The following is a 27,461-nucleotide window of genomic DNA, read 5'->3' on the forward strand; positions in this document are numbered from 1 at the left end:
TGGAGTGTAGTCATGTATGGAAGTGAAACATGGACGATAAATAGTTTAGACAAGAAGAGTATGGAAGCTTTCGTAATGTGGTGCTACAGAAGAATGCTGAAGATTAGATGGGTAGATCACATAACTAATGAGGAGGTATTGAATAGAATTGGGGAGAAGAGGAGTCTGTGGCACAACTTGACTAGAAGAAGGGATCGGTTGGTTGGGCATATTCTGAGGCATCAAGGGATCACCAATCTAGTATTGGAGGGCAGCGTGGAGGGTAAAAATCGTAGAGGGAGACTAAGATATGAATATACCAAACAGATTCAGAAGGATGTACGATGCAGTAGGTACTCGGAGATGAAAAACCTTGCATAGGATAGAGTAGCATGGAGAGCTGCATCAAAGCAGGCTCTGGATTGAAGACCACAACAACGCGTTCTCCTTGTCACAGACTCCTCAGTAAAGTTGCAAATTTTGTTTCATATCCCCTATGTTCGTACTCTGATTAGTATTTGCTGGTATGATACTGGGTCGAGCGCTTTTCATAAATAAAAAAAAATTAAAAAAATACTTTGAGGGCGTCGGCATGTCATATGAGAAAGTCACGTGTCGGGCTGTACCTTCGCATGTACTGTGGGGTCGTAAGTGTTCAGTAACAAACCTTCACATTCCATCCATTATCTTGTTGACCGATTTGGGGTGAGAAAAGCCGAACCAGACAGGGAAAGTGTATTCTGTCACGGAGTAGCTGACTGATAGTGCAGTCCTTAAAGAGGCTTCATAATGTCGAATGGTAAAACTCCGGAAGTGCATGTTTCATGTCGAAGAGTTTTAACTGGCGAGCGTCAAGTGGCGCGACTTCTGACTGTCTTAGTGGGAGATGAGGCATGAGTCAGCACTTCGGGGCGGTCGGTCGGCTGGAAGACGCCGGGCACCGGCACGGAGGAACAGACACCTGTGGCGCGGAAGGAGAGAGTCGGGAGCAACGGGGAACGGTGTCAGCGCGGAGCATAGCGGCGCAGGAGAGAGTGCGCATGCGCAACCCGGCACGCCGTGTCGGAAGTCTGCCGAGCGACGCACCAGAGTGCTAACTGGGCACGTCCCGCAAGGTTCGCTTTTGGGACCAACATTCTTCGGTACACATTTTTCTCACAAACCAGTTATACTGCCTCACTCTTTAAGTTCCTTAAATGACAGCTCCAGTTGCATGAAAATGGGTATGTCTCCCATGCTGATTCCTGGAGACAATGCTTTGTATAAACGAATTGCTTCCATTCTCCTTAACTTAAGATCGCCTCCTTGCTGTCCACTGATAAACGCAGCGTCAGTTAGATCGTTTTCCGCTTCACTCCGCTAACATTCCCTAGATCTGGCAATGAGATGCGTATCCAGTAATTTCCACTCGATCCCGGATACGAACATTACCATTTCACACTAAAGTAACACGAACTAACCAGTGGATCGCCCTCCTTTTCAAGACGTTTGTGATCCACCAACCGTACCATACACTTCTTTTGTTCGTCTGTTGCCTTCATTCGCGTCGATCGTTAACAGTATTTCGTATCCATTAATTTTATTTTAATAAGGAACAGTCTCAGTTGCACCGTTTACCTGGAATTTACCTGGGTTTCAGTCGGGATAGCCCAACCTTCTTCAGAATAACAGTATCTATCGTTTGTTCATAGTGGACATCGTCAAGGTAAAACTACAAATCCATAAATTATCGTCAGACAGTACAGCACTCGTGGCTGCCGCATTCTGGTCGCGAAGTGGGGCCGAGGCAGTGAGTGCCACATAAATTTTACAGTCTGACGATAATTTCATGGATTTGTAGTTTTAGCTTGACGATGTCCACTATGGAAAAAGGTTGATACTGTTATTCTGAAGAAGGTTGGGTTAACACGACTGAAACCTAGGTAAATTCTAGGTAAACGGTGCAACTGAGGCTGTTCATTATTAAAATTAAAATTAATATTTATACAGTTGCTGACAGGGCCGCGAAATGTTGAAGATATTTATTTCGTATCCATCCCATTGTTCCAAATATATCTCCCTTTCCATCAGTCTTCCTAGCATACATATTTTGGACTTGGAATGTTTGACACAGCGAATGGTGGCCTAGTACGATCCGTCAGATCTTGATCTTCGTTCTTGCCACTTTTAGCTAATTGTAATTGCAAATCATTATTATTATACGTTTCAAACGAAGTTACGCAAGCAAAAATTGCACGTAATTCCGTACAATGGTGACTCGATAATTGAAAACTAACAAATCTCTCACTTCCTTGACAATCAACATCCAGCGTATCACATCCTCTATAACCTAAGAGAAAGTAAAAGTCTCTTGGCTTAGTGTAGCAGCCTCATTCTGTGTAGAGTAACATGCCTCATTGCATGAATGTGAATCTACACCCTATGTGGCATGTATCTCATCAGTTCATTTAACCACTGCTTGTCTAATTTATTCCGTTTTGCAGTGGCAGTCCTGCATAACTCCCGCAGATTTCGTGTCGGGCTGAGGATGCGCTTGCGCAGCTCTTTTCAATCGATCCCAGGCTTGTTGCATGGTAATGATATCGGTCAATAGTGCAGGCTAACCCGATCGCGCAATACCCGCACGTTTAATGAAATCGTTCGCTATACTTGAACTATAGTCATCCATTAACTTGAATATTCTTTCCTGCGATACTGAAAAAGCTGTCCAGCGGCGGGTCAGAGCATGTTATCCCTGCATTTTTGTTCATGGCGTCCGCCATCTCACAGCAGCTTTGATCCGCCGTGGCTCGCTGCGCTCGTTTGACCGGACGTCTCTGCACGAAGCATCGCCAGGTTCCCTTCACACGCACTGAAGATGGTCATGTGGAATGACAAATACTGTTGGTAATATTGTCGTTGTGTCGTTCTGTACCGTTCACCATGGCATCTGGTTTAAGGGCCGGGCCTCGCCTTGGGCGTCTGGTGGCGTCTTGGACCCAAGTTTCTAACAATTAGGTTGGACTTGCGCCACGCGGTGACTGTCACAAAGTCGTGGTCATGGTGACAGTGTGGTAGGGCTATATGTCGCTGATACATCCCATATTACTTGTAAAACTACGACTGCGGAAGAGTGGTGTAAAAGACAACATGCTTAGTACACTTTCTTAATCTCTGACAATAATCAGGCGTAGAATATACAGAAACAGAACGTAGATATACGAACTGCGTTGTACCTAACAAAGAAACCTGTGACAAAGTGTGCAACACTTCTGTAGCATTTGAGCATCTTCAGACAATCTTATCCGGTAATGATCACAGACAGACAATCTGTACTTGGAGACTGACGATACGAGCATCTTCCAAGCTACAGTGCCATTCATCGCTGTCATTTACCGTCTACCTTCTATTTCATATTTTACAGAATGTCTTTACACTCGCCGATCCGTCAATCATTCGCACTGCCCCCCTCTGTATATGCTCTGTTTCCTCTGTTACTTCGTCATGTTTCATAGCACACATATTTCGGAAATATTCTGGTATACCTTGCGAAAATGTATTTGGAAATATATCTTTCACTGAAAATTTCATGTTCCCTAGAATCCCACCATTAAATGTGCTGAGCTGATGTGTTGGTCCTCACTTCATGTATGCGCACATTGCTAGTGCCACGGATTTATATAACTCGACAGTTACTAGTCATGACACATTCATCGTACTGCCGAAGGCTGCGTGTATTTGTTTGGTGACGTACGTAAGTCTTCACTTCTCGACAGTAAAACCATCTGAAGGACAGCTGTTCATCATACGTACTCGCATCATATGCTAAAAGCCAGACGTAACAGTTTAACTTTATCCGTTAATCCAATACAGTACTTCGTGGACAGCAATTACCTATCACACATCCGTTGGTACAGCGTATGTGCGACTGAGTAAGGATGTGCAGAGGTAACAAATGGTTCCAATGGCTCTGAGCACGTTTTCCGCTTGCATTACGGAACTGAATACAGAGTATGAGTTGCTATTCTTTGTATCATGAATGACAATTTGTAAATCATGTTGAACTCTTAAATGTTTTGAGGTGTTGATTAGTCCCTAAATGGACTTAGTTTTCGCATATCTTTTTTGACTATTTACTTTGTTGCCATCCTTGTAACACTCTCAACGTAACTTTACAGCATTTGAGAAGGGGATTTTCTGTCTATATTTTAACAGAATATTCTTAGTACCACTTCCCGTTAATTTGAGATGTTTTTTCTTGAAAAATCACTATTATACATAATTCTCTGTCATGTACATCAATTACAGTCCTTAGAAAAGAACCCTTGTTATTAAATTATTCATGTAACCCTTATTTGGTATTCCTTGTATTTTATTAACTCCCAGTGCTAACCAATACATAGACTACTTGACTGAAGGGATCACAACTACAGATTATTATTTGAAGCGAATTAGCTGAAGGGCATGAAAGCGTGGCTCGACTCCATGACTACCCCGAGTACGTAAAACATGAGAAACCGCAGGCAAAGACGCAACTGGTTTGGTCATATGAGATGCTGTTTGGAAGAGCAACTACACTGACAGAAACTGCTTGGTATCGTCCAAATGGTTCAAATGGATCTAAACACTATGGGACTTAACATCTGAGGTCATCAGTCCCCTACACTTAGAACTGCTTAAACCTAACTAACCTAAGGACATCACACATCCATGCTCGAGGCAGGATTCGAACCTGCGACCGTAAGAGCAGCGCGGTTCCGGACTGAAGCGCCTAGAATCGCTCGGCCACAGCGGCCGGCAGTTAGTTAACGTCGCAGATGCAAAATGTACATAGTAAGAGGACAGGACAGGGCGACAAGAAGATGGATAAATGAAGTCACAGGCGACCTGCAGAAAATGGGCTGTAGGGCATGAAAAGCTCGAGCGTTGGATCCTGATAATAGGCAGAGAATCATTGAAGAGGCCAATGTTCAGACTGAATTCTAGATCGAAAGAAGAGGCCGAAGAAGGAAAAGGCACACCGCCAACATGGAAGTCCTCAGACAGTCAGGAAGAAAGCACAATGTCTCACAGGAATTGATTTTCATCCTTAGGTATGCAAACGGACAAAACGGACTGGCATAAAGGCCCTTGACATTAAAAATGACGTGACACGCAGCAGACTTCTCGAGGCATTAGACAAAAAGAATCGAGAGTCGCTGCTCGCACGCCGCCCACGTCGCCGCCAGCGCCCGGCACCAGAGAAAGCATCGCTGCTGCACCTGCCGTGCGTGACAATAGCGCGCCTGCCTGGCAGGGACACGCGGGCGCACAGTGGAAAGCTCCCGGGCCGCGCCGTATAATAATTGATGCCGCTCCGCCAGCCCTGCGTGAGTAGCGCCCGGCCGCCATAACGGCCATTTGCATCGAGGGCGCTGCCGCAAATGGGACACAATACATTCTGCAGCCGTGTCACGGACCCTGAATATAGTTATTAGCGCTTAATTCCGTTCCACGCCGTGATCTCGAGCCCACGCCATCTGGTACGGCGTGCCAGCTACCGACTACGCAGCGCCACTAATTTAGTGGAGGGGTCCCTCCATTGTACAGTGCGTGTCAAGCAGTACAGATATTTGCGTGAGCACTTCACTGTGTATGTACAACATAGGGAAACGCGGTTCGAGTGTAATGACTTTTTCTGGAGACTAGAAATCTACTCTGTAGGAATCAGCATGGGTTTCGAAAAACAGCTCGCGCTGTTCGCCCACTAGACTCAGAGGGCCATAGACGCGGGTTCCCAGGTAGATGCCGTGTTTCTTGACTTCCGCAAGGCGTTTGATACAGTTTCCCCCATTCGTTTAATGAACAAAGTAAGAGCATATGGACTATCAGACCAATTGTGTGATTGGATTGAAGAGTTCCTAAATAACAGAACGCAGCATGTCATTCTCATTGGAGAGAAGTCTTCCGAAGTAAGATTGATTTCAGGTGTGCCGCAGGGGAGTGTCTTAGGACCGTTGCTATTCACAATATATATAAATGACCTTGTGGTTAACATCGGAAGTTCACTGAGGCCATTTGCGGATGATGCTGTAGTGTATCGAGAGGTTGTAACAATGGAAAATTGTACTGAAATGCAGAAGAATCTGCAACGAATTGACTCATGGTGCAGGGAATGGCAATTGAATCTCAATGTAGACAAGTGTAATGTGCTGCGAATACACAGAAAGAAAGATCCATTATCATTTAGCTACAATATAGCAGGTCAGCAACTGGAAGTAAGTAATTCCATAAATTATCTGCGAATAGGCATTAGCAGTGATTTAAAATGGAATGATCATATAAAGTTGAACGTCTGTAAAGCAGATGCCAGACTGAGATTCATTGGAAAAATCCTAAGGAAATGCAGTCCGAAAACAAAGGAAGTAGGTTACAGTACACTTGTTCGCCCACTGCTTCAATACTGCTCACCAGTGTGGGATCCGTACCAGATAGGGTTGGTAGAAGAGATAGAGAAGATCCAACGGAGAGCAGCGCGCTTCGTTACAGGATCATTGAGTAATCGCGAAAGCGTTACGGAGATGATAGATAAATTCCAGTGGAAGACTCTGCAGGATAGACGCTCAGTAGCTCGGTACGGGCTTTTGTTGATGTTTCGAGAACATACCTTCACAGAGGAGTCAAGCAGTATATTGCTCCTTCCTACGTATGTCTCGCGAACAGACCATGAGGATAAATTCAGAGAGATTAGAGCCCACACAGAGGCATACCGACAATCTTTCTTTCCACGAACAGTACGAGACTGGAATAGAAGAGAGAACCGATAGAGGTACTCAAGGTACCCTCCGCCACACATCATCAGGTGGCTTGCGGAGTATGGATGCACATGTAGATGTACAAATATAACACACTATCTCATCAAAAGTATCTAGACACCTATTAATGGACATAAATATGACACGTAGTTGGCTTTCACCTGTATGATAGGTTGATGCTGTTAGACGCTGGGGTCTGGAGTGAAGTGACGCTCCAACTCATCCCAATGAAGTTCATGTCGGGACTCTAAAGAAGCCAGTTCAGTTCAGGGATGTTATTGTCCACAAAGCACTGTCTCCCAAGATGCCACTTTGTGACAGGTTCCACTGTTATAAAATGCACACATAAAAAAAGTTTTGCATCACCTCGGTTCCGAGAGTTCCGGAACTTGTACCGAAAAATGGAATAGAGATCAATATAAACACCATTTCCTCCCTTTCTATTGCTCACGAAAATCACACATTGCCTATTGTACCACCACACATCGAGACTTTCAGAGGTGGTGGTCCAGGTTCCTGTACACACCGGTATTTCTAATACCCAGTAGCATGTTCTCTTGCATTGATGCATGCCTGCATTCGTCGTGGCATACTGTCCACAAGTTCATCAAGGCACTGTTGGTCCAGATTGTCCCACTCCTCAACGGCGATTTGGCGTAGATCCCTCAGAGTGGTTGGTGGGTCACGTCGTCCATAAACAGCCCTTCTCAATCTATCCCAGGCATGTTCGATAGGGTTCAAGTCTGTAGAACATGCTAGCCATTCTACTCGAGCTATGTCGTTATCCTGAGGGAAGTCATTCACAAGATGTGCTCGATAGGGGCGCGAACTGTCGTCCATGAAGACGAATGTCTCGCCAATATGCTGCCGATATGGTTGCACCATCGGTCGGAGGATGGCATTCACGTATCGTACAGCCGTTACGGCGGCTTCCATGACCACAAGCGGCGTACGTTGGAGGGAACCTCCACCTTGGTGCACTCTCTGGACAGTGTGTATAAGGCGTTCATCCCGACTGGGTTGCCTCCTAACGCGTCTCCGACGATTGTTTGGTTGAAGGCATATGCGACACTTATCGGTGAAGAGAACGTGATGCCAATCCTGAACGGTCCATACGGCATGTTGTTGGGCCCATCTGTACCACGCTGCATGGTGTCATGGTTGCAAAGATGGACCTCGCCATGGACGTCGGGAGTGAAGTTGCGCATCATGCAGTCTATTGCTCACAGTTTGAGTCTTAACACGACGTCCTGTAGCTTCGCGAAAAGTATTGTTCAACTTGGTGGCGTTGCTGTCTGGGCTCCTCCGAGCCATAATACGTAGGTAGCCGTCATCCACCGCAGTAGTAACGTTTGGGCGAGACATGTCATCGACAGTTCCTGTCTCTCTGTATCTCCTCCATGTCCGAACTACATTGCTTTGGTTAACTCCGAGACGACTGGACACTTCCGTTGTTGAGAGCCCTTCCTGGCACAAAGTAACAATACGGATGCGATTGAACCTCGGAATTGACCGTCTAGGCATGGATGAACTACAGACAACACGAGCCGTGTACCTCCTTCCTCGTGGAATGACTGGAACTGATCAGCTGTCGGACCCCCTCCGTCTATTAGGCGCTGCACATGCGTGGTTGTTTGCATCTTTGGGCTGGTTTAGTGAGATCCCTGAACAGCAAAAGGGACTGTGTCTGTGATACAATATCCACAGTCAACGTCTATCTTCAGGAGTTCTGGGAACCGGGGTGATGCAGAACTTTTTTTTTGATGTGTGTACAACAAATCACCGTCCCCGAATTGTTATCCTTTTGTTTGCAGTACACAGTGCATGCATGCATACATGCATTTCTGAGGCGACATTGCGTCGTACTTCTTACAAATACAGGAACTGCAATATAGTATTTCACCGCCGATACCAGGTTAGCGACTTTAGATTAAATGTCTCCCATGTAAGGGAATTACACAATAAGTGTACGAGAGTATCTTAATGGTACGTGGACGGAGACATGTGGAAGTTTGGGCGTGGTCGTGAAGCGTGCAGGAATAGCCGAAATTTTTAAGGCGACAGCTTGCGACAAGCGGTAAATCCGGGCTCGAGTCCCGGGCTGGCACAAATTTCCAATGCCATCCTTCCATTCTACAGTTGAATGTTGCCCTTATTCACAACTGCAAAAACATTTCCTGTAAAGTTCGATATGTCTTGGATCATCGCAACGACAGACATCCAGGGTGTACGAGGGGCAATGGACAATACTCAGGGATATGACAAGAACAATTATTCGAAACCAAAAAGTCTAGTAAACATGGCTTCCAAAATGCATATCTTACAGCTGTAAACACTACTTCTTTTTCGATACTATAAAACAAATCTCTTCTACAGCAAGTTCATTGCTCTGAATATTTTGAGAGGTGGTAGTATGGAGAAAACAATAAAAAAAAGTAGAAGAGATGTGTTTCATAGTAGCGAAGATGAAAAATTGCTCATAACTCTCAGGGTGTGCATTTTGGAACCCATTATTACTACACTTATTTGCTCAAATAATAGTTTCTGTCGTATCCCTAAATACACTCATCTTTCCTCTTGCGACATTCTATACAGCCATTGGAAAATGATGTTGGGGATCTAAGAGGGTCGTGACATTTGAAAGAAACAGAAGAGTGCAACTAGTGGGTCTGTTCGATAGCAAATCGATACTGCAGTTGTGAAACCTGCTCCAAAAGCTCAACAAGGGGAAAAACGCACTTCGGCAAGTTTAATTTCATATCATATTAACTTCATAAGCACGTGAAAGTCATTCACGACAGAGAAATTAGTCATTGTGAAATCGCAGCAGCTTGATTCCTACGACAGAAAAGAACAGAGAACTCCTGCGTAAGTAGGCGAAAAGCTTACTCAGAAATATGGCGTTCCCTATGATATCATTAGTATGACAACTGTTCATGTTCAACGAGCTTCGTTACCATCTTCATTGCTTCCAGAAACTTCCGCACTGGATAGGAGGTTCACAATCGCTGATAAAAGTAAACTTTGCTGTGCCAGATTCAGTACCATCGTTATCACTGTAGACGACCTGCAAGATGTACAGAACGTTACACGTGCTTTTAGTGAAATTTAACCTCCGTCTTTAATATGAAGTTTCTACTGATGCGTACACGATATGGAAAGTGTTTACTAACAAGTCTGTAACTGTTTGTTTGATTAGATTGTTTTATCAGTTACTAAAATAATGAGACCCTCTCACATGCGACAATAAAAGAAAGATATTTTTAAGAGTACAAATAGAAGTGTGCGGCATACTTAACAGAAAAGTCAGCGCTCCCGCCACCGCCTCCTACCATCACCATGGAATAATTTATATTTGTTACCAACTGTTGCGCTACGTTTGTATTATACACATGTTAGGATAGGTCATGTTTTCTCATAGTTCGGTATCAGGTTCAGACTCGCATACTGATCGTGCTAAAGGAAGTCTGCACGAGAAGAAAAATACATAGTTATCCGTAAACGTAACTGTATCTTTGCTGAGTATATGTAAAAGAAGAGCCGGCCGCGATGGTCTAGCGGTTCTAGGCGCTCAGTCCGGAGCCGCGCGACTGCTACGGTCGCAGGTTCGAATCCTGCCTCGGGCATGGATGTGTGTGATGTCCTTAGGTTAGTTAGGTTTAACTAGTTCTAAGTTCTAGGGGACTAATGACCTCAGCAGTTGAGTCCCATAGTGCTCAGAGCCATTTGAACCATTTTTTTGTAAAAGAAGAGACAAGCTAGATAATATGACGACTGTTCCTTCGTGGGGGCCGGCCGCTGTGGTCGAGCGGTTCTAGGCGCTTCAGTCTGGAGCCGCGAGACCGCTACGGTCGCAGGTTCGAATCCTGCCTCGGGCGTGGATGTGTGTGATGTCCTTTGGTTAGTTAGGTTTAAGTAGTTGTAAGTTCTAGGGGACTGATGACCTCAGATGTTAAGTCCCATAGTGCTAAGAGCCATTTGAACCTTCGTGGGGGACCACAGTTATGTAGGATTTTTTAAAAGGAATTTCCGCTATTTGAATGTAAATCGTGATTGTGTGAAAAATGAATAACAGTTTACAGTAAACTGTCGGAAATTTCTTTCTTAAAAAATGGGATGAGCTAGAGAATGCGAAGGTTGTGCAGTTGTAATTAATTTTGGTCATTCTTGAGTAAAGATTCATTGCGTACTAACTGAAGGTGAAACAGTAAACTTGCACTATCGTAAACGAATCCATCTTGACAGAAACTTTCCTTCCCCGAGAAAACAATTACGTTTGATGGTTTCAGTGCGCTAAGAAAATTCTGTAATGCGTGGTTCCAGTAATAGACTAAAAAAATGGTAACATGGGATAGAGCAGCTCATCTTGTCCTAGTCCTCAATCCGAAGACAAAAAAAAAATGATTCAAACGGCACTGAGCACTATGGGACTTAACATCTGATGTCATCAGTCCCCTATAACGTAGAACTACTTAAACCTAACTAAGGACAGGATTCGAGGCAGGATTCGAACCTGTGACCGTAGCGGTCGCGCGGTTCCAGACTGAAGAGCCTAGAACCGCTCGACCAATCCGAATACAGGTCCCATGCTGTTTCCCAGGTCTGCCTGTCTTACAGAAGTTTTCTCATATTTGCACAGCTGCTCCACTTTTATCCACTTGAACTTACTTACAATATTCAAACGTTGGTCTCTGTCTGTAATTTCTACCGTCGCCCCTGCCCAAATTTAATCAGTAATTAGCAATTTAACTATGCCTGGATGCTTGACAATATGTCCCCGCAACCAGTCTCTTTTTTCAGGCAAATTATACCGTAAAACCCTTTTTTCTCTAGTTCTTCTTCACTTCTACTAGATGTACCCATGCACTGTTCAGCATTCTGCCGCAACTCCAGTTTCGATGTTCCTATTACTGCTTACAGTCCGCGTTTCTCTTCCTTATGAGGCTACAGTCCAGAGAAATAGATTAAGAAGGACTCGCTATTGATGTTAATGTACTTGTCTTTCAGTGATTTTTTTTTTTTTTTTTTGCTAGTATTCAATCCAACCGTCGTTAGTAATTTTACTGCCTTGTTTATTGGTTTATTAATCTGACTCTCCCAGCCTCGACTGACTTAATCCGAATACTCTGCATCACCTGCCACGTGTCGCAGCATGGTCGGTCAGGGGACTCACCAGCTTCTGCAATAAAGAAACTGAGTGAAGTTCTCAACGATAGGGTTGGAGAGACGTCATACGACATCCAGGAAGAACTACTATGACGTGATGACGAAGAAACAGATCGAACGAAAACAAAAAAAAGTGATCTAGTGGTTAGTGTTTCTGTCCCTAGAACATGAGATCCCGTGTTCAATTCTCGGCCAGACCTGAGAGTTTAGCCGTCTCGGGGACTGGGTGTTGTGTTGTCCTCATCGTGATTTCACCCAGTCACCGCAGTGTTATCAAATGAATACGCTTGCACTAATTAGCCGAACCATAAGGCGTCTCCCGGAAAATAATACTCTACGACCATTTCATTTTTATTTTTTTATTTAACTTATAAACTTTTACGAAGATATTTTTTCATTACCACTCTTCGAAAACTTGAATACTCCGACAGAATCACTGTGTCATGGACAGATACACTGAAGAAACTGGTGCACCCGCCTAATGTCGTGTAGAGCCCCCGCGACCATGCAGAAGTGCTGAAACATGACGCGACATGGACTCGAGTAATGTCTGAAGTAGTGCTGGAGGGAACTGACACCATCAATCATGCAGGGCTGTCCATAAATCCGTAAGAGTACGAGGGGATGGAGATCTCTTCTGAACAGCACGTTGTAAGATATCGGAGATACTGATGTTGATGTCTGGGGACTTTGGTGGCCAGCGGAAGTGTTTTAACTTAGAAGGCACTATGTAGAATTTCTGGACGTGTGGGGTGTCTCCTTGTCCTGCTGGATTTGCCGAAATCTGTCGGAATGTACAATGGAGATGAATGGATGCAGGTGATCAGATAGGATGCTTACGTACGTGTCACCTGTCAGAGTCGTATCTAGAAGTATCAGGGGTCCCATATGACTCCAACTACACACCCCACATTATTACAAAGCCTGCACCACATTGAACAGTCCCATGATAACATGCAGGGTTCATGGATTCATGAAGTTGTCTCCATACCCGTGCACGTCCATCTGCTTGATACAATTTGAAACGAGACTCGTCCGACCAGGCAGTATGTTTCCAGCCATCAACAGTCCATTGTTGGCGTTGACGGGCCCAGGAGAGGCGTAAAGCTTTGTGCCATCTGTGATCAAGGGTACACGTGTTGGTCTTCGGCTCCGAAAGCCCATATCGATGATGTTTCATTGAACGTGTTGATGGTTCTGCATTAAAATTTGCGGAAGAGTTGCAATTCTGTCACTTTGAAGGATTCTCTTCAGTCCCCGTTGGTCCCGTTCTTGCAGGATCTTTCTCCGGACGCAGCGATGTCGGAGATTTGATGTTTTACCGGACTGATGATATTCACGGTACACTCGTGAAACGACCCTACGGGAAAATCCCCACTTTATCGCTACGTCGCCGGCGCTTCAGTCCGGAACGGCGCTGCTGCTACGGTCGCAGGTTCGAATCCTGCGCCGGGCATGGCTGTGTGTGATGTCCTTAGGTTGGTTAGGTTTAAGTAGTTCTAAGTCTAGGGGACTGATGACATCAGATGTTAAGTCCCATAGTGCTTAGAGCCATTTGAACCATTCACTACGTCGGAGATACTGCATTCCATCGCTCGTGCGCCGACTATAACACCACGTTCAATCTCAGTTAAATCGTGATAACCTGCCACTGTAGCAGCAGTAACCGATCCAACAAATGTTACCGAGCGAGGTGGCGCAGTGGTTAGACAGTGGACTCGCATTCGGGAGGACGACGGCTCAATACCGCGTCTGGCCATCCTGATTTAGGTTTTCCGTGATTTCCCTAAACCGCTCCAGGCAAATGTCGGGATGGTTCCTTTGAAAGGACACAGCCGACTTCCTTCCCCATCCTTCCCTAATTCGATGAGACCGATGACCTCGCTTTCTGGTCTCCTTCCCCAAACAACCCAACCCAACCCTCGAACAACTGTTCCAGACACTTGTTGTCATGTATAGGCATTGCCGACAGCTTGTTTACATATCTCAGTATTTGAATCTGAATAACTATACTAGTTTGTTTGGCGCTTCAGTGTGGTAAAGCTTTTATATTTCCTCCCTGAACTTCAATTCAGTTTCCTTGGTCTTTGTGCGGTTTTAATAACTCGAGCAAGGTTTCTTCAAACACCTCTGACTCCTCACCTACCGTTCTCCTTTCCCGTCGTTTGACATATTACTGCAGAACGTTGTAGCTACCCTTTCGCTCACTGATAATATGAAAGCAATAACAGAAGAGAGGAAGTGGCGACAACATCAAAGTCGGAAAGAGCGCCAGAGATGGGATGGAGTGCGCCCGTGTGTGTACAACGTCCATCAAGCGGAGCAGCTGGTGCAAGGAGCGGTGGGGCAGGGCCGCAGCGGCGGCAGCGGAGGCTGAGTCTGAGCCCGCGCCGGCAAACGTGTCAGGGTCGACCGCTGCCGGGGGACCGAGTCCCGCCGTGGCTTACCTCGCCGCCGCCGCCGCCGCGGCCTGCGACAACACAGCAGGCAGGGCCCGCGAACCGCTCTGCCTAGCCGCCCTCTGCTACATCGGAAACTGCACTCGCAGCAGGACACGCTGCCAGGGCCGCCTTAAATCACTGCCGCGATTGCGGCCTTCTCGGGTGAGGTCTGCTTTTACCAAGCAGCCACAAATCATTCCCTTTAAACCCGTCACCTGCCGTAAGGAGTAATGCACGTCCCTTACACAGAGGAATACGAAACTACTGCTGCATTTGTCCTTCCCTTAAAATTTTTGGGGAACACGTATAAAAAAAAATGTTCAAATGTGTGTGAAATCTTATGGGACTTAACTGCTGAGGTCATCAGTCCCTAAGCTTACACACTACGTAACCTAAATCATCCTAAGGACAAACCCACACAACCATGCCCGAGGGAGGACTCGAACCTCCGCCTGGATCAGCCGCACAGTCCATGACTGCAGCGCCCTAGACCGCTCGACTAATACCGCTCGGCAACACATATCGAAACTAAATGGAAAATTGTACTGAAATGCAGGAGCATCTGCATCGAATTGACGCATGGTGTAGGGAATGGCAATTGAATCTCAATGTAGGCAAGTGTAATGTGCTGCGAATACGTAGAAAGAAAGATCCCTTATCATTGGGCTACAATATAGCAGGTCAGCAACTGGAAGCAGTTAATTCCATAAATTATCTGGGAGGACGCATTAGGAGTGATTTAAAATGGAATTATCATATAAAGTTGATCGTCGGTGAAGCAGATGCCAGACTGAGATTCATTGGAAGAATCCTAAGGAAATGCAATCCGAAAACAAAGGAAGTAGGTTGCAGTACGCTTGTTCGCCCACTGCTTGAATACTGCTCACCAGTGTGGGATCCGTACCAGATACGGTTGATAGAAGAGATAGAGAAGATCCAACGGAGAGCAGCGCGCTTCGTTACAGGATCATTTAGTAATCGCGAAAGCGTTACGGAGATGATAGATAAACTCCAGTGGAAGACACTGCAGTAGAGACGCTCAGTAGGTCGGTACGGGCTTTTGTTGAAGTTTCGAGAACATACCTTCACCGAGGACTCAAGCAGTATATTGCTCCTTCCCACGTATATCTCGCGAAGAGACCATGAGTATAAAATCAGAGAGATTAGAGCCCACACAGAGGCATACCGACAATCTCTCTTTCCACGAACAATACGAGACTATAATAGAGGAGAGAACCGATAGAGGTACTCAAGGAACCCTCCGCCACACACTGTCAGGTGGCTTGCGGAGTATGGATGTACATGTAGATGCTGTGAGGCGCAACTAAAGTCCAGGCCGCTGTTGGGCCGTCTACGTACACGCTGCAGTCACGTATTGACTGAAACTGTACTGGGAGCAGCCAGTGTTCACTATAGCGGAATATACAGGGTTCCTCTCCTAAGTCGTCAAGCGCATTTTCTCTGGTACTTCGGCAAATATTTGCGGTTACGTTCTTGCATTACATAGCTGGAAGAATAACCAGTGCCCAGTAGCGACAGCAGGACCCTGGCCCGTGCTGACTCCTACCGCCATGTAGGAGCGTTGCTCAGTCGCTGTTGGAGTACTACGTTATTCTTTGTGTTCCACTGTCCCTGTCAAGATACATCGATAAAACGAATATCGCACTAGACTGATCTGGGAACGAGATTGAGATTTTCACTCTGCAGCGGAGTGTGCGCTGATATGAAACTTCCTGGCAGATTAAAACTGTGTCCCGGACCGAGAATCGAACTCGGGAACTTTGCCTTTCGCGGGCTCTACCGTTCTGGACACATCCCCCAGGCTATGGCTAAGCCATGTCTCCGCAATACCCTTTCTTTCAACAGTGATACTTTTGCAAGGTTCGCAGGAGAGTTCTGTAAAGTTTGGAAGGTAGGAGACCAGGTTCTGGCGGAAGTAAAGCTGTCAGGACGGGGCTGTCCTGCTTGGGTAGCCCTGTTGGTAGAGCACTTCTCAGCGAAAGGCAATGGTTCCGAGTTCGAGTCTCGGTCCGACACACCGTTTTAATCGGCCAGGAAGTTTTAATCTGGGAGCGCTCTGTCGAATGGGCACGTAAAATTCCGTTTTCAAAATCGATTTGTTTGTAACTGGAAATAAACCGCTGCTTTCTGTCAACAATGGGCGTAGCACGAGAGGCGTGATGAACAGTATTTGTTTGGGCCCACTCCAGCTAGGCAGTGGAAGAACGAAATTGCAACTGCCTGCTGAAACACCAGAGAAAATGCGCCTGGCGACCCATGGGAGAGACAATTGGTAGTTGACGCCTGGCGAGGGTGGAAGAGAATATCCGATGAACTGGGAGGAAGGAAGGTGCCTGAACAGCGATTAACAGCGTTCAGCATTGACAGAATAACGTGTTACTTTTCAGATTTTAAAAATGTACAGAAGATGCTTTCCAGAAAGCGCAGGAGAGACAACAAAGAAAAGCGGTTTCACACACAAGTAAGAGGTTTTTTTCTTATCAGATTCCGCAGTCACAAGTATACTAAAAGACAGTTCCAGTTTCCACCTTGGCTGTTGCACAATCGCAGTGATTTCATTTCTCGCCGTCAACTAATTCCGGAAACGCACCATTTTCAAGTGCTACATCTGTCGTCGTGAATTTACTCCGTCACCCTGTGTGATTGCTTACAAATGTGCGTCTGTCACTTAAATATACACTGTCCAGTAACATTAATGTGACCACCTGTCCGAAGCGCGCGACGATACGAGACGTGCAGCAAGAGAGTCAGTGGTGTTCTGGAAGGTACGGTCAGGGACACGGAGCCTGCGCCAGGTTTTTCGGTTAAGGATCCATAGGGCGGACGGCCCCACTGCGGTGGTCCCATATATTCTTGATTGGGTTTTATATCTGGGGACTCTTGTGGCCATGTGAGTAAGGTAAACTGATCCTGGTGTTCTTCGAACCACGCACGTACTTTGCGAGCCGTCAGACATGCTGCATTGTCCTGTTGGTAGATGCCAAATAGCCGAAAAAAAAACTGCTCGCAAAACAAATATATTTAACTGCACAACGTCCCCAGTACACGACAAAATGGTTCAAATGGCTCTGAGCACTATGGGACTTAACATTTGAGGTCATTAATTCCCTAGAACCACTTAAACCTAACTAACCTAAGGACATTACACACATCCATGCCCGAGGCAGGATTCGAACCTGCGACCGTAGCGGTCGCGCAGTTCCAGACTGAAGGGCCTAGAACCGCCCGGCCACACCGGCCGGCACATGTAGACAAGTTCGATCATCTAGGTAGCGGTGGCTGTTTGTTGGGAGTCTTTGACTGCTGTTTACTACAGACCAGACATTTTAGAACCAACCAATGTAGAGCAACGGTTTTGGCGTTTTGTATGGACATTTTAACGATAGTAATTATTTTTTAATTTTATCATGATTTCTCTGTTATTAGATATAATTCAAATTGAAGTAATTACTAAATAAAATAAGTTTTTCTTGTTTTTGAAATTTTGTTTATTTTCAAAATAGCCAAGGTGGTGCACCAAAGTAACAGGATTCTTCAAGTGTTGTGTCGGATGTAATGTTTGCGAATACCTTTGTCTATGTGATATACAGGGTGTAAACGTACCACAGTGGTATAGGTGAAGACCAGATGAACAGTTTGGTATAGGTCGCTTCAGGCTTGTCACGCTGAGAAATAACATCTAATTGGCTAACAAAAGCTAACTAAGCTACAGCGCATGCGCACTACGCAAGATTTTGAGTCTCCTCTGGCCTTCTTTCGCCGCCGGCCTAGTCGGCCTTAGCCGTTTGAAGCTCACCGTGTATTATGAGTTTTATGTTTATGTGCATATACCATTATGGCAATAATGTTCTTTTAGATTGTTGACGATTACGGAACGCTGATCTCGCTCGAGTGTGCAACGACTGCAGTTGTGTGTGTATTTACAAATGTGTGTGTGTGTGTGTGTGTGTGTGTGTGAAATCTTATGGGACTTAACTGCTAAGGTCATCAGTCCCTAAGCTTACACACTACTGAACCTAAATTATCCTAGGGACAAACACACACACCCATGCCCGAGGGATGACTCGAACCTCCGCCGGGACCAGCCGCACAGTCCATGACTGAAGCGCCTTAAACCGCTCTGCTGTATTTACAGCCACGCAAGTTAAGGGTTTATCAATAGGACGATTGGAGCAAATATAGGATATAGCCCGTCACCGGAATGAGCTGATCGAGTGATGTGTGTCTATGTCTACCCCCGGTAGCTGAGTGGAGCCGGCACGGTATCTCAGCGTGTTCGGTCAGAGAGACGGTTGGCCTTTGTAATAAAAAACTGAGTGGAAGGATCAACCACCGAACTTGAACAGGATGTCTTGCGACGTCCGCAACGACCAAACACAACGATCAATACCGAACAAAATGGAAAAAAGAAAAAAAAAAGTGGTCAGCGCGACAGAATGTCAGTTCTAACGGCCAGGGTTCGGTTCCCGGCTGGGTCGGACATTTTTCTCCGCTCAGGGACTGGGTGTTGTGTTGTCCTAATCATCATCATTTCATCCCCATCGACGCGGAGGTCGACGAAGTGGCGTCAATTCGAAAGACCTGCACCCGACGAACGGTCTAGGCGACGGGAGGCCTTTGCCACACGACATTTCTATTTAGTGTCAGTGATTGTAAAATAACTATTGTAGAAAATAAATCTGTGGTTTAGTTAGAAAGACGATTATTATACATGTAAAATGTAAATTTTCACCACCGAAGTGTTACTATTACTAAAATATTCCGGACTAATATGCCGCGTTCGAATGAATTTCGTGGGAAAAAAACAAACGTTTCGTCCCCATTAAGGAGGAAATCTTCAAGGGGGGGAGGGGTTTACTTGTGTGAAAGAACGATTCACAACCTGGCTCGCTACTAACGCTATTTGTTCATAAGCGATAGGAATAGAAGAAACTTGCTATCACCGAGGAAAAGTGCTGATTTGAGACATCTTGTGCAATGACGCCTAATTTCTTTATCGAGTTCTTCCTTGTCCGTTTTTATAGAATACCAGTTGGGACCAAAGGCAAACTGATTAATAATTAAAGGCCCGGCGGCAACTGTTATTATAGAATACCAGTCGGGGCCAAAGACAGACTAATTAATAATTAAAGGCCTGGCGTAACTTTGGTTCATAAGTACCCAAGGAACAGTGAAAGTGACCACCTAGCTATTGCTCTGTATCACTACGAACGCGTAGAGAGCAAACTTCTGTAACTACACTACTGGCCATTAATATTGCTACACCAAGAAGAAATGCAGATGATAAACGGGTATTCATTGGACAAGTATACTATACTAGAGCTGACACGTGATTACATTTTAACGCAGTTTGGGTGCATAGATCCTGAGAAATCAGTACCCAGAACAACCATCACTGGCCGTAATAACAGCCTTGGTACGCATGGGCATTGAGTCAAACATAGCTTGGATGGCGTATACACGAACAGACAGCTGACCATGCAGCTTCAACACGATACCACAGTTCATCAAGAGTAGTGACTGGCGTATTGTGACGAGCCAGTTGCTCGGCCACCATTGACCAGACGTTTTCAGTTGGTGAGAGATCTGGAGAATGGGCTGGGCAGGGCAGCAGTCGAACATTTTTTGTATCCAGAAAGGCCCGCACAGGACCTGTAACATGCGGTTGTGCATTATCCTGCTGAAATGTAGGGTTTCGCAGGGATCGAATGAAGGGTAGAGCCACGGGTCGTCAATGCGAACAAGAGGTGACCGAGACGTGTAACCAATGACGCCCCATACCATCACACCGGGTGATACGCCAGTATTGCGACGACGAATACACACTTCGAATGTGCGTTCACCGCGATGTCGCCAAACACGGATGCGACCATCATGATGCTGTAAACAGAACCTGGATTCATCCGAAAAAATGACGTTTTGCCATTCGTGCACCCAGTTTTATCGTTGAGCACACCACAGCAGGCGCTCCTGCCTGTGATGCAGAGTCAAGTGTAAACGCAGACATTGTCTCCGAGCTGTTCGTGCAGATGGTTGTTGTCTTGCAAACGTCCCCATCTGTTGACTCAGGGGTCGAGACGTGGCTGCACGATCCGTTACAGCTATGCGGATAACATGCCTGTCATCTCGACTGGTAGTGATACGAGGCCGTTGGGATCCAGCACGGCGTTCCGTATTACCTTCCTGAACCCACCGATTCCATATTCTGCTAACAGTCATTGGATCTCGACTAACGCGAGCTGCAATGTCGCGATACGATAAACCGCACTCGCGATAGGCTTCAATCCGACCTTTATCGAAGTCGGAAACGTGATGGTACGCATTTCTCCTCCTGACTAGTCATCACAACAACGTTTCACCAGGCAGCGCCGGTCAACTGCTGTTTGTGTATGAGAAATCGGTTGGAAACTTTCCTCACGTCAGCACGTTGTAGGCGTGGCCACCGGCGCCAACGTTGTGTGAATGCTCTGAAAAGCTAATGATTTGCATATCACAACATCTTCTTCCTGTCGGTTAAATTTGGCGTCTGTAGCACGTCATCTTCGTGGTGTTGCAATTTTAATGGCCAGTAGTGTATAAAGTCAATTTTTTTTACCTTGTTTACTACCTCCTCATTTGCTGTCTAATTTGACGTTGGCGCGTCCCATAAGTAACAAGTACGCTATGAGCCGTAAACTGGGAGAGTGTGGGAGCGTGCTGCTGCTGAATACTCACTGGAGGCGGAGTAGACGAGGTCGGCGAGCAGGATGATGACGACGCACCAGAGGGCTGCCCGCCACACACACCGCGGCGCAATCTGCAACACAACAAGCACGGCGTTAGCGCTGTTATGCGGCACTTGTCTTCAGCGTGGAGGAGGGGCGGATGCGTGACGCTGTGCTGCTACCTTACACAGTGTGACTGTCAGATCGCGGACACACACACACACACACACACACACATCACACACACACACACACACAAATTTGCTCAAATATTTTCAATTTACGCTCTGGGAACTTTAGGGAAGAGCTTTATACTGATTTAAAGGAGTTACTGATCTTACTAGTACAGTATCAACCAAGGCTAGTGCATCTGTTTTCATCCCAAAATAACACAAAAAAGTTTTAATGGAATACCTTGTAACTGTATAAAACCAAGATTTGCCAAAGGTTACTTTCCATTTGCTGTCATTTTTCAGATTTCTGAAATGAGACTATAGTTGTATCTACCCCCAATACCGTTACAGACAAATAAGTGTGGTGAGTGGCTCATGTCGTCTCAGTTCTGCAGTACAAGTCTGAAAGTCACAGCCCTATAGGACAGGAATGTCAAGCACGAACAGAACATAGCAAGTTGAATTGGGGGAGATACACATCGGTATACAGTGAGTGCCATGTTGAAGCAATCATTACTGAGGTTGACTGCTACCTGTCTTCACTAAGGAGGCATGTGCCAACTTTCCACAGTCAGAATGGTTGAGATGAGAGTATCATCGATATATGTCACATACGTTTTACTTGCTCTATTCTGCAAATCACCTATCTTTAAAAATTCACAACGCCTCGCACGAAGCAGTTCGTAGGCCGGGTATTTCGATGTTGGCTGAACATCTGACTCTGAAAAAAGTATCCGTTCAATTGAAGTGTAAACAGTGGTCTTTTTTTTTACGGTACAACTCACATTTAGGAGAATTCTTGGATAGTTTCCGATTACTGCCTCAAGTATGTGTTATAAGCTGACGAAACGTACAGAAACTGCAGCGCACCACAAATGTGACTCGATAAGCAAAGGTGAAAATTTTGGGACAAAATCCAAATTTTACGTATATTCCATAAACCTAGAAAAAGTGATGATACGAATCTGTGTCAGTTCCATTTGTAAATGACATATATTCGCCGGAATTTTTAGTATTACAGAAGAAAATATAACTAACGATGAAGTTTATAACGGCTATACGTAGTTCACCAATTAAAAATGAATTAGCTATTTTTTAACCTATAACGTTCAGATTTCCTGCCGAAAATGTCACTAGCGTGGGGCTCTCTCTTTCTCATCCCGAAGAGATCTGACAGCATTGTATCTCCTTATACACATATTATAAACCGATTGTAGTGTCAAATAATAGTATGAATGTATAACAGTTTTATTACATGAATTCTTAGAATTACAAAACAGTTGCCGACAGTCACAGCTGCAAAGGGAAACACTTTTGAATCGAAGCATCGGGTCATCGTCCTGGCACACCAGTGTGAAAGAGGCAAAGATACCATTATCAAGGCAGTCGCTGCGGTCAAAACGATAGTAAATATGCAATAGGTATCGGCCTGTTTATGCCTGTAGAGCGGGAGGCCATTGGGAATAAGTCTACGCGCCTAATGCATCCGCGAAAGCTTGTTTGCACGCAGAATATCGCTGGCTGGGAGCCAACGGCGTTAGCGCAGGCCGGACCGCGAGTGAAACCTGCCGAAATATGCAAATGACGCGTATTCAAGTGTCTGCCGGCTCGTTAGCGAGCTCAGCGGAGACCTCTGACGTAGCGGGAGGGTGCCGTGGCGGGAGAAAGTTATAAACGAAACAAACAAGGCGACCCCGCCGCTACTCGGGGGCTGCCTCTCGCAGATGTGGCACGGGGAAAATGTTTGCACTGTGCAGAGTCTTTTATTTTCCTCCGGTATCAGCGAACGGCACTGTGCCTCCCGGCTCTTTGTGAGCAGGTGTACGATTCGTGCTTAGTGTGACCCTTATAACGGAGAAATTAACGATAAACTCTTCTGGGTTATTAGGTCCCGTCGCTTTTTTCTCTTCTATCTCTTCTGGAAATTCGTTGTCTCGTTCTCTTTGATGGAATCTTCTGAAGAAATTTATCCTGTCCTCAGATGACTACAGACAAATTTCCTTTTGTGAAGAAGATCCCTGACGAGGGATATAAGGTCTCATCACCTGGATAATTTTACTGTGACTGACAAAAGCTGACAATTCTGGTCGAGGGTAACACCCGCCCATACGTTGCAGAGATTGTTTCGACTACGCTGTAGAAGTTTCGATGGGAAGACCTTACAAGTCTTCCACACAGTCCCGATCTCTGCTCATGCGTTTTCGATCTTTTTGGAGCCCTGGAGAAAGATATCCATGGCCATCAATTTGCTTCAGACAAAGAGATAAATGCCGTAGGGAACTATGGACATTTCTCCATGAACGCACTGACCGCCTTGCCTCACAGTGGGATAGATTTATTAACAGTTGTAGAAATTACTTCTGAAATAATGAACAGTTTTGTTACTTTTTCGATCTGTCTCGTTTTCTTTTGACTACTCCTTTACAATGTGGGAGAAACCGAGAGGCGAAACCAGAGGCGCGAACTGATACTGATGAATAAACGGTAGAAACGCACTTGCTGTGGGTCCAACAGATTACAATTTCATCCCAGAAACTGCCCGGCTGGATCGCCTGAAGACAACTCTTACTTTAGTCGATTAGGCTCTGTTGGTCACGCTGAGTTTTCCAGTTACACAGTTACGTCAGATCTGCCGTAAGCGTGCGGTTACTAGCTTGAACTCGGGCGAACTCATGACACAGGAGTCATCTAGTCTTGGGAAAACTGAACAAAGGCATCATTCCAGCAAGGGGTTCCCCAGTCCCGCAGAGGAAAAGTAGCAATAGTCAGCGCTGTGCCCACCAAACGCCGCACAGGCAGCAATTGTTAATGTTATTTTTACTGAAAAAGGCCAAGAATTCTCGCTCGCGGTGAAACACGAAGGGAGACGAAGCACGCTTCGGATGGTTCCGTGATGCTCTCAGAAATTTTTCACACGAGACAGTCTGCCTGTCACCATTTCGGAGGAAGGTGAGAACAGAGGTTATAGTCTATAAAACTCGATGTTCTTTGAACAGCAGTTGCCTCAGTGCCAGTCATAGCTACGCCGAATCTGTGATGATCGATTTCCAACCAGAAATTCGCGCCTCCCTTTACTGCAGTTTGCGCTGCCAGTATTATAGCTGTGATAGGAGTCTAATTCTTTGTGCAGTTCCTCTGCATCACCTACGTAATTCTTGTACAGTTACTTATGCTCAGAGACTGACAGTGCTGAAGCGAAACCTATCATTCAAAAAATTAATGCAGTCAGACGGGTAATAAAAACGTATCAGGAGGTTGTAATAGTTCAAATGGCTCTAAGCACTATGAGACTTAACATCAGTCCCCTAGAACTTAGAACTACTTAAACCTAACAAACCTAAGGGCATCACACACATTCATAGCCGAGGCAGGATTCGAACTTGCGACCGTAGCAGCAGCGCGCTTCCGGACTGAAGCTCCTAGAACCGCTCGGTCACAGCGGCCGGCAGAGACAGAAAATACATAACTACTGAGCAGTGTTAGTTCCTTGGCATTTCCATTTTTCCAAAGATTTCCTAAATTATCGGTGTCCGCTATAGGTATCACTACCACAGGACGCAAAACCACATCACTTTTGCGTCCGGCCATCCTGATTTAGGTTTTCCGTGATTTCCCTAAATCAATCCAGGCAAATGCCGGGATGGTTCCTCCGAAAGGGCACGGCCGACTTCCTTCCCTAATCCGATGAGACCGATGACCACGTTGTCTGGTCTCCTTCCCCAAACAACCAACCAACCAACTTTTCGGGGTTAGCCTTTGAAAGCTGGCTGTTAAATCGCAACTTTGAATACTACATTTTATTATTTGCATATGATAATTTTTCGCAAACTAGATTTTGTAGGATTACTGCAAAGATGATTCTATGTCTAGTATCGACTACAAACATTTCTGTCCTTGGAAATTTCGTCTCTGGGATCTAAAGGAAGCAAGCTCTGCACTCTCAGAGCTAACTCATAGTTCGGCGCACTACTTGTGTATTTGGTTCTTTATGGCGCAACCAGTCTGGCTGTCTGTGTTCCAAACGTGTGAACTGCTGCTCAAGAAAACAAAGTTAAGTCAAGCGTCTCAATAAAGTGCTAAAATTAGCAAATGAAATGTTATCCAAAATAAATTGAACATCACGAGGTAACTTTGTAGCCAGATTGCGTTCCTAAAATTGGTGCATGATTCAAAGATACGTGAAAGGGCATAGCTTTCCAAATCGGGGCGTTTTAGGATTTACTTGCGCTAATAATCCAATATTAAACCGAGCAGTACGCTTACACCTTGCTGGAGATATGTGCTGACTTTTCGCAACGTTTAAAAGTGACGCACAGGCCTTCCGGTCAGTACATCGGGAAATGTCACAAGTGCACCTCGAGAGCGCAGCAAGACGTGTCGCTGTCGAGCAAACACGGTAACGAGGCTGACGCCGCCCACGCGCGGCGCGCGCCGGCCAGCTTCCACAGACGGGACGCAGGCCGCGGCGGCAGGGGCCTCCCCAAGGTCAGGAGCGGCCGGCTATAGACCAAAGTTGAAGGCCCCTCCGAAGCCGGGATGCAAGGCGACGCGCTGTCGTGTCGCGGCCGTGTTTACTGTAGATCAGATGTGGAGCGAGTGCGAATGCAGTGTTGAGGGTTGCTTGCGTTCGAAAGCGAGGAGCCGCTGTCACATCAGTGCCAAACTGGTTTCCTTAGTTCCTTCCCGCTGCAGTTCCGCCAGTATGACTAGTCTCACAATGCGATCGTTGGCACTGCATTCGTTTACTACTCGTCGACACATTTCTTCTTACTGAAGTGTGCAGCAGTGTAAAGCAGTGACGTTGCACCGATGCTGAGTGCAAGATCTTCCTGTTACAGTGTAGCACTGACAGGGTGAGGCAGAAAATGACCGATTCTCAGAATCAGATGGCCTTTAACAAAGCTGTGATTGTGAAAGGACTAAGACGAAAATTAAGTAAGGCAGAGTACACAATTGCAAATTTGCTCAGTAAGGAGGAGGAGGAGGAGGATATTAGTGTTTAACGTCCCGTCGACAACGAGGTCATTAGAGACGGAGCGCAAGCTCGGGTGAGGGAGGGATGGGGAAGGAAATCGGCCGTGCCCTTTCAAAGGAACCATCCCGGCATTTGCCTGAAGCGCTTTAGGGAAATCACGGAAAACCTAAATCAGGATGGCCGGAGACGGGATTGAACCGTTGTCCTCCCGAATGCGAATCCAGTGTGCTAACCAGCTCAGTAAGAGGACGAGTGATATCTAGAAAATGCTCCACAATCCAAATGGTAAACATTAAAAGATTTTCAAATACAAATAAATTGGTTGTATTCCTGATTAATGAATTTACAGAAGTTTTCGAAATACTTATGTACCCATTCGATGGAGCGGGCCCAAACTAGCCCAGAGCGATATTTTACTATCGATATCTTTTAACGGGAACAGTAAAACACGAAGAACAAACAGTACTACAGCTGCAACAGCGCCATCCTGGCCCAAACTGACTGCAGCAGTGCTGCCCAGTCGCTGCTGGAGTACTGCTTGTTCTTTCTGTTGCAGTGTTCCCGATAAGTATATATCTCTCTGGACTGGAATTATCCAATGGGTACGCTAAAAATCATTTTATTTGTTACGGGAACGAACCGACGCTTTCCCTCGACCATGGACGTCGCATGAAAGACATGATGAGCAGCATTTGTTTGACGAAACATCGGAAAAAATGCGCCTGACGACTCTTAGCAGAGACATACACTATGTACATAGACAGGGTGTTCAAATAATGTTGAATGCTTTGAGAGGTGGTAGTACTCATTAGAACAAGAAAAATGAGTCCAATAAACATGGTTCCGAAACACATACTTCCCGAGATAAACACGTGTTTATAGGAAGGGCTGCCGACGCTTGATTGCGGGTATTAGCACTGTGCCGGCCGGGGTGGCCGAGCGGTTCTAGGCGCTACAGTTTGGAACCGCGCTATCGCTACGGTCGCAGGTTCGAATCCTGCCTCGGGCATGGATGTGTGTGATGTCCTTAGGTTAGTTAGGTTTAAGTAGTTCTAAGTTCTAGAGGACTGATGACCTCAGAAGTTAAGTCCTATAGTCCTCAGAGCAATTTGAACCATTTATTAGCACAGTCGTTGTATTGACGCTCCGTCAAATGTGTCGGCACGGTATTATGATGTCTTACTGACAATACTCTATCTACCATTAAATGGTCTACAGTCAGTGGTGTG

The 27,461-nt window shown here is 45.8% G+C and overlaps 1 protein-coding gene across 1 annotated transcript in view; it reads right to left on the minus strand.

Annotated features, from left to right (window-relative positions):
• Positions 1-27,461, minus strand: part of LOC124595729 (probable chitinase 10) — a 372,682-nt gene that overhangs the window by 158,276 nt on the left and 186,945 nt on the right. Inside the window, exon 2 of the mRNA XM_047134600.1 lies at positions 21,095-21,176. Within this exon, the coding sequence (XP_046990556.1) occupies positions 21,095-21,176 (82 nt within the window). The remainder of the gene's footprint in view (positions 1-21,094; positions 21,177-27,461) is intronic.

Source organism: Schistocerca americana, chromosome 2, assembly GCF_021461395.2.
Source record: "Schistocerca americana isolate TAMUIC-IGC-003095 chromosome 2, iqSchAmer2.1, whole genome shotgun sequence".
Lineage (NCBI taxonomy): Eukaryota > Metazoa > Arthropoda > Insecta > Orthoptera > Acrididae > Schistocerca > Schistocerca americana.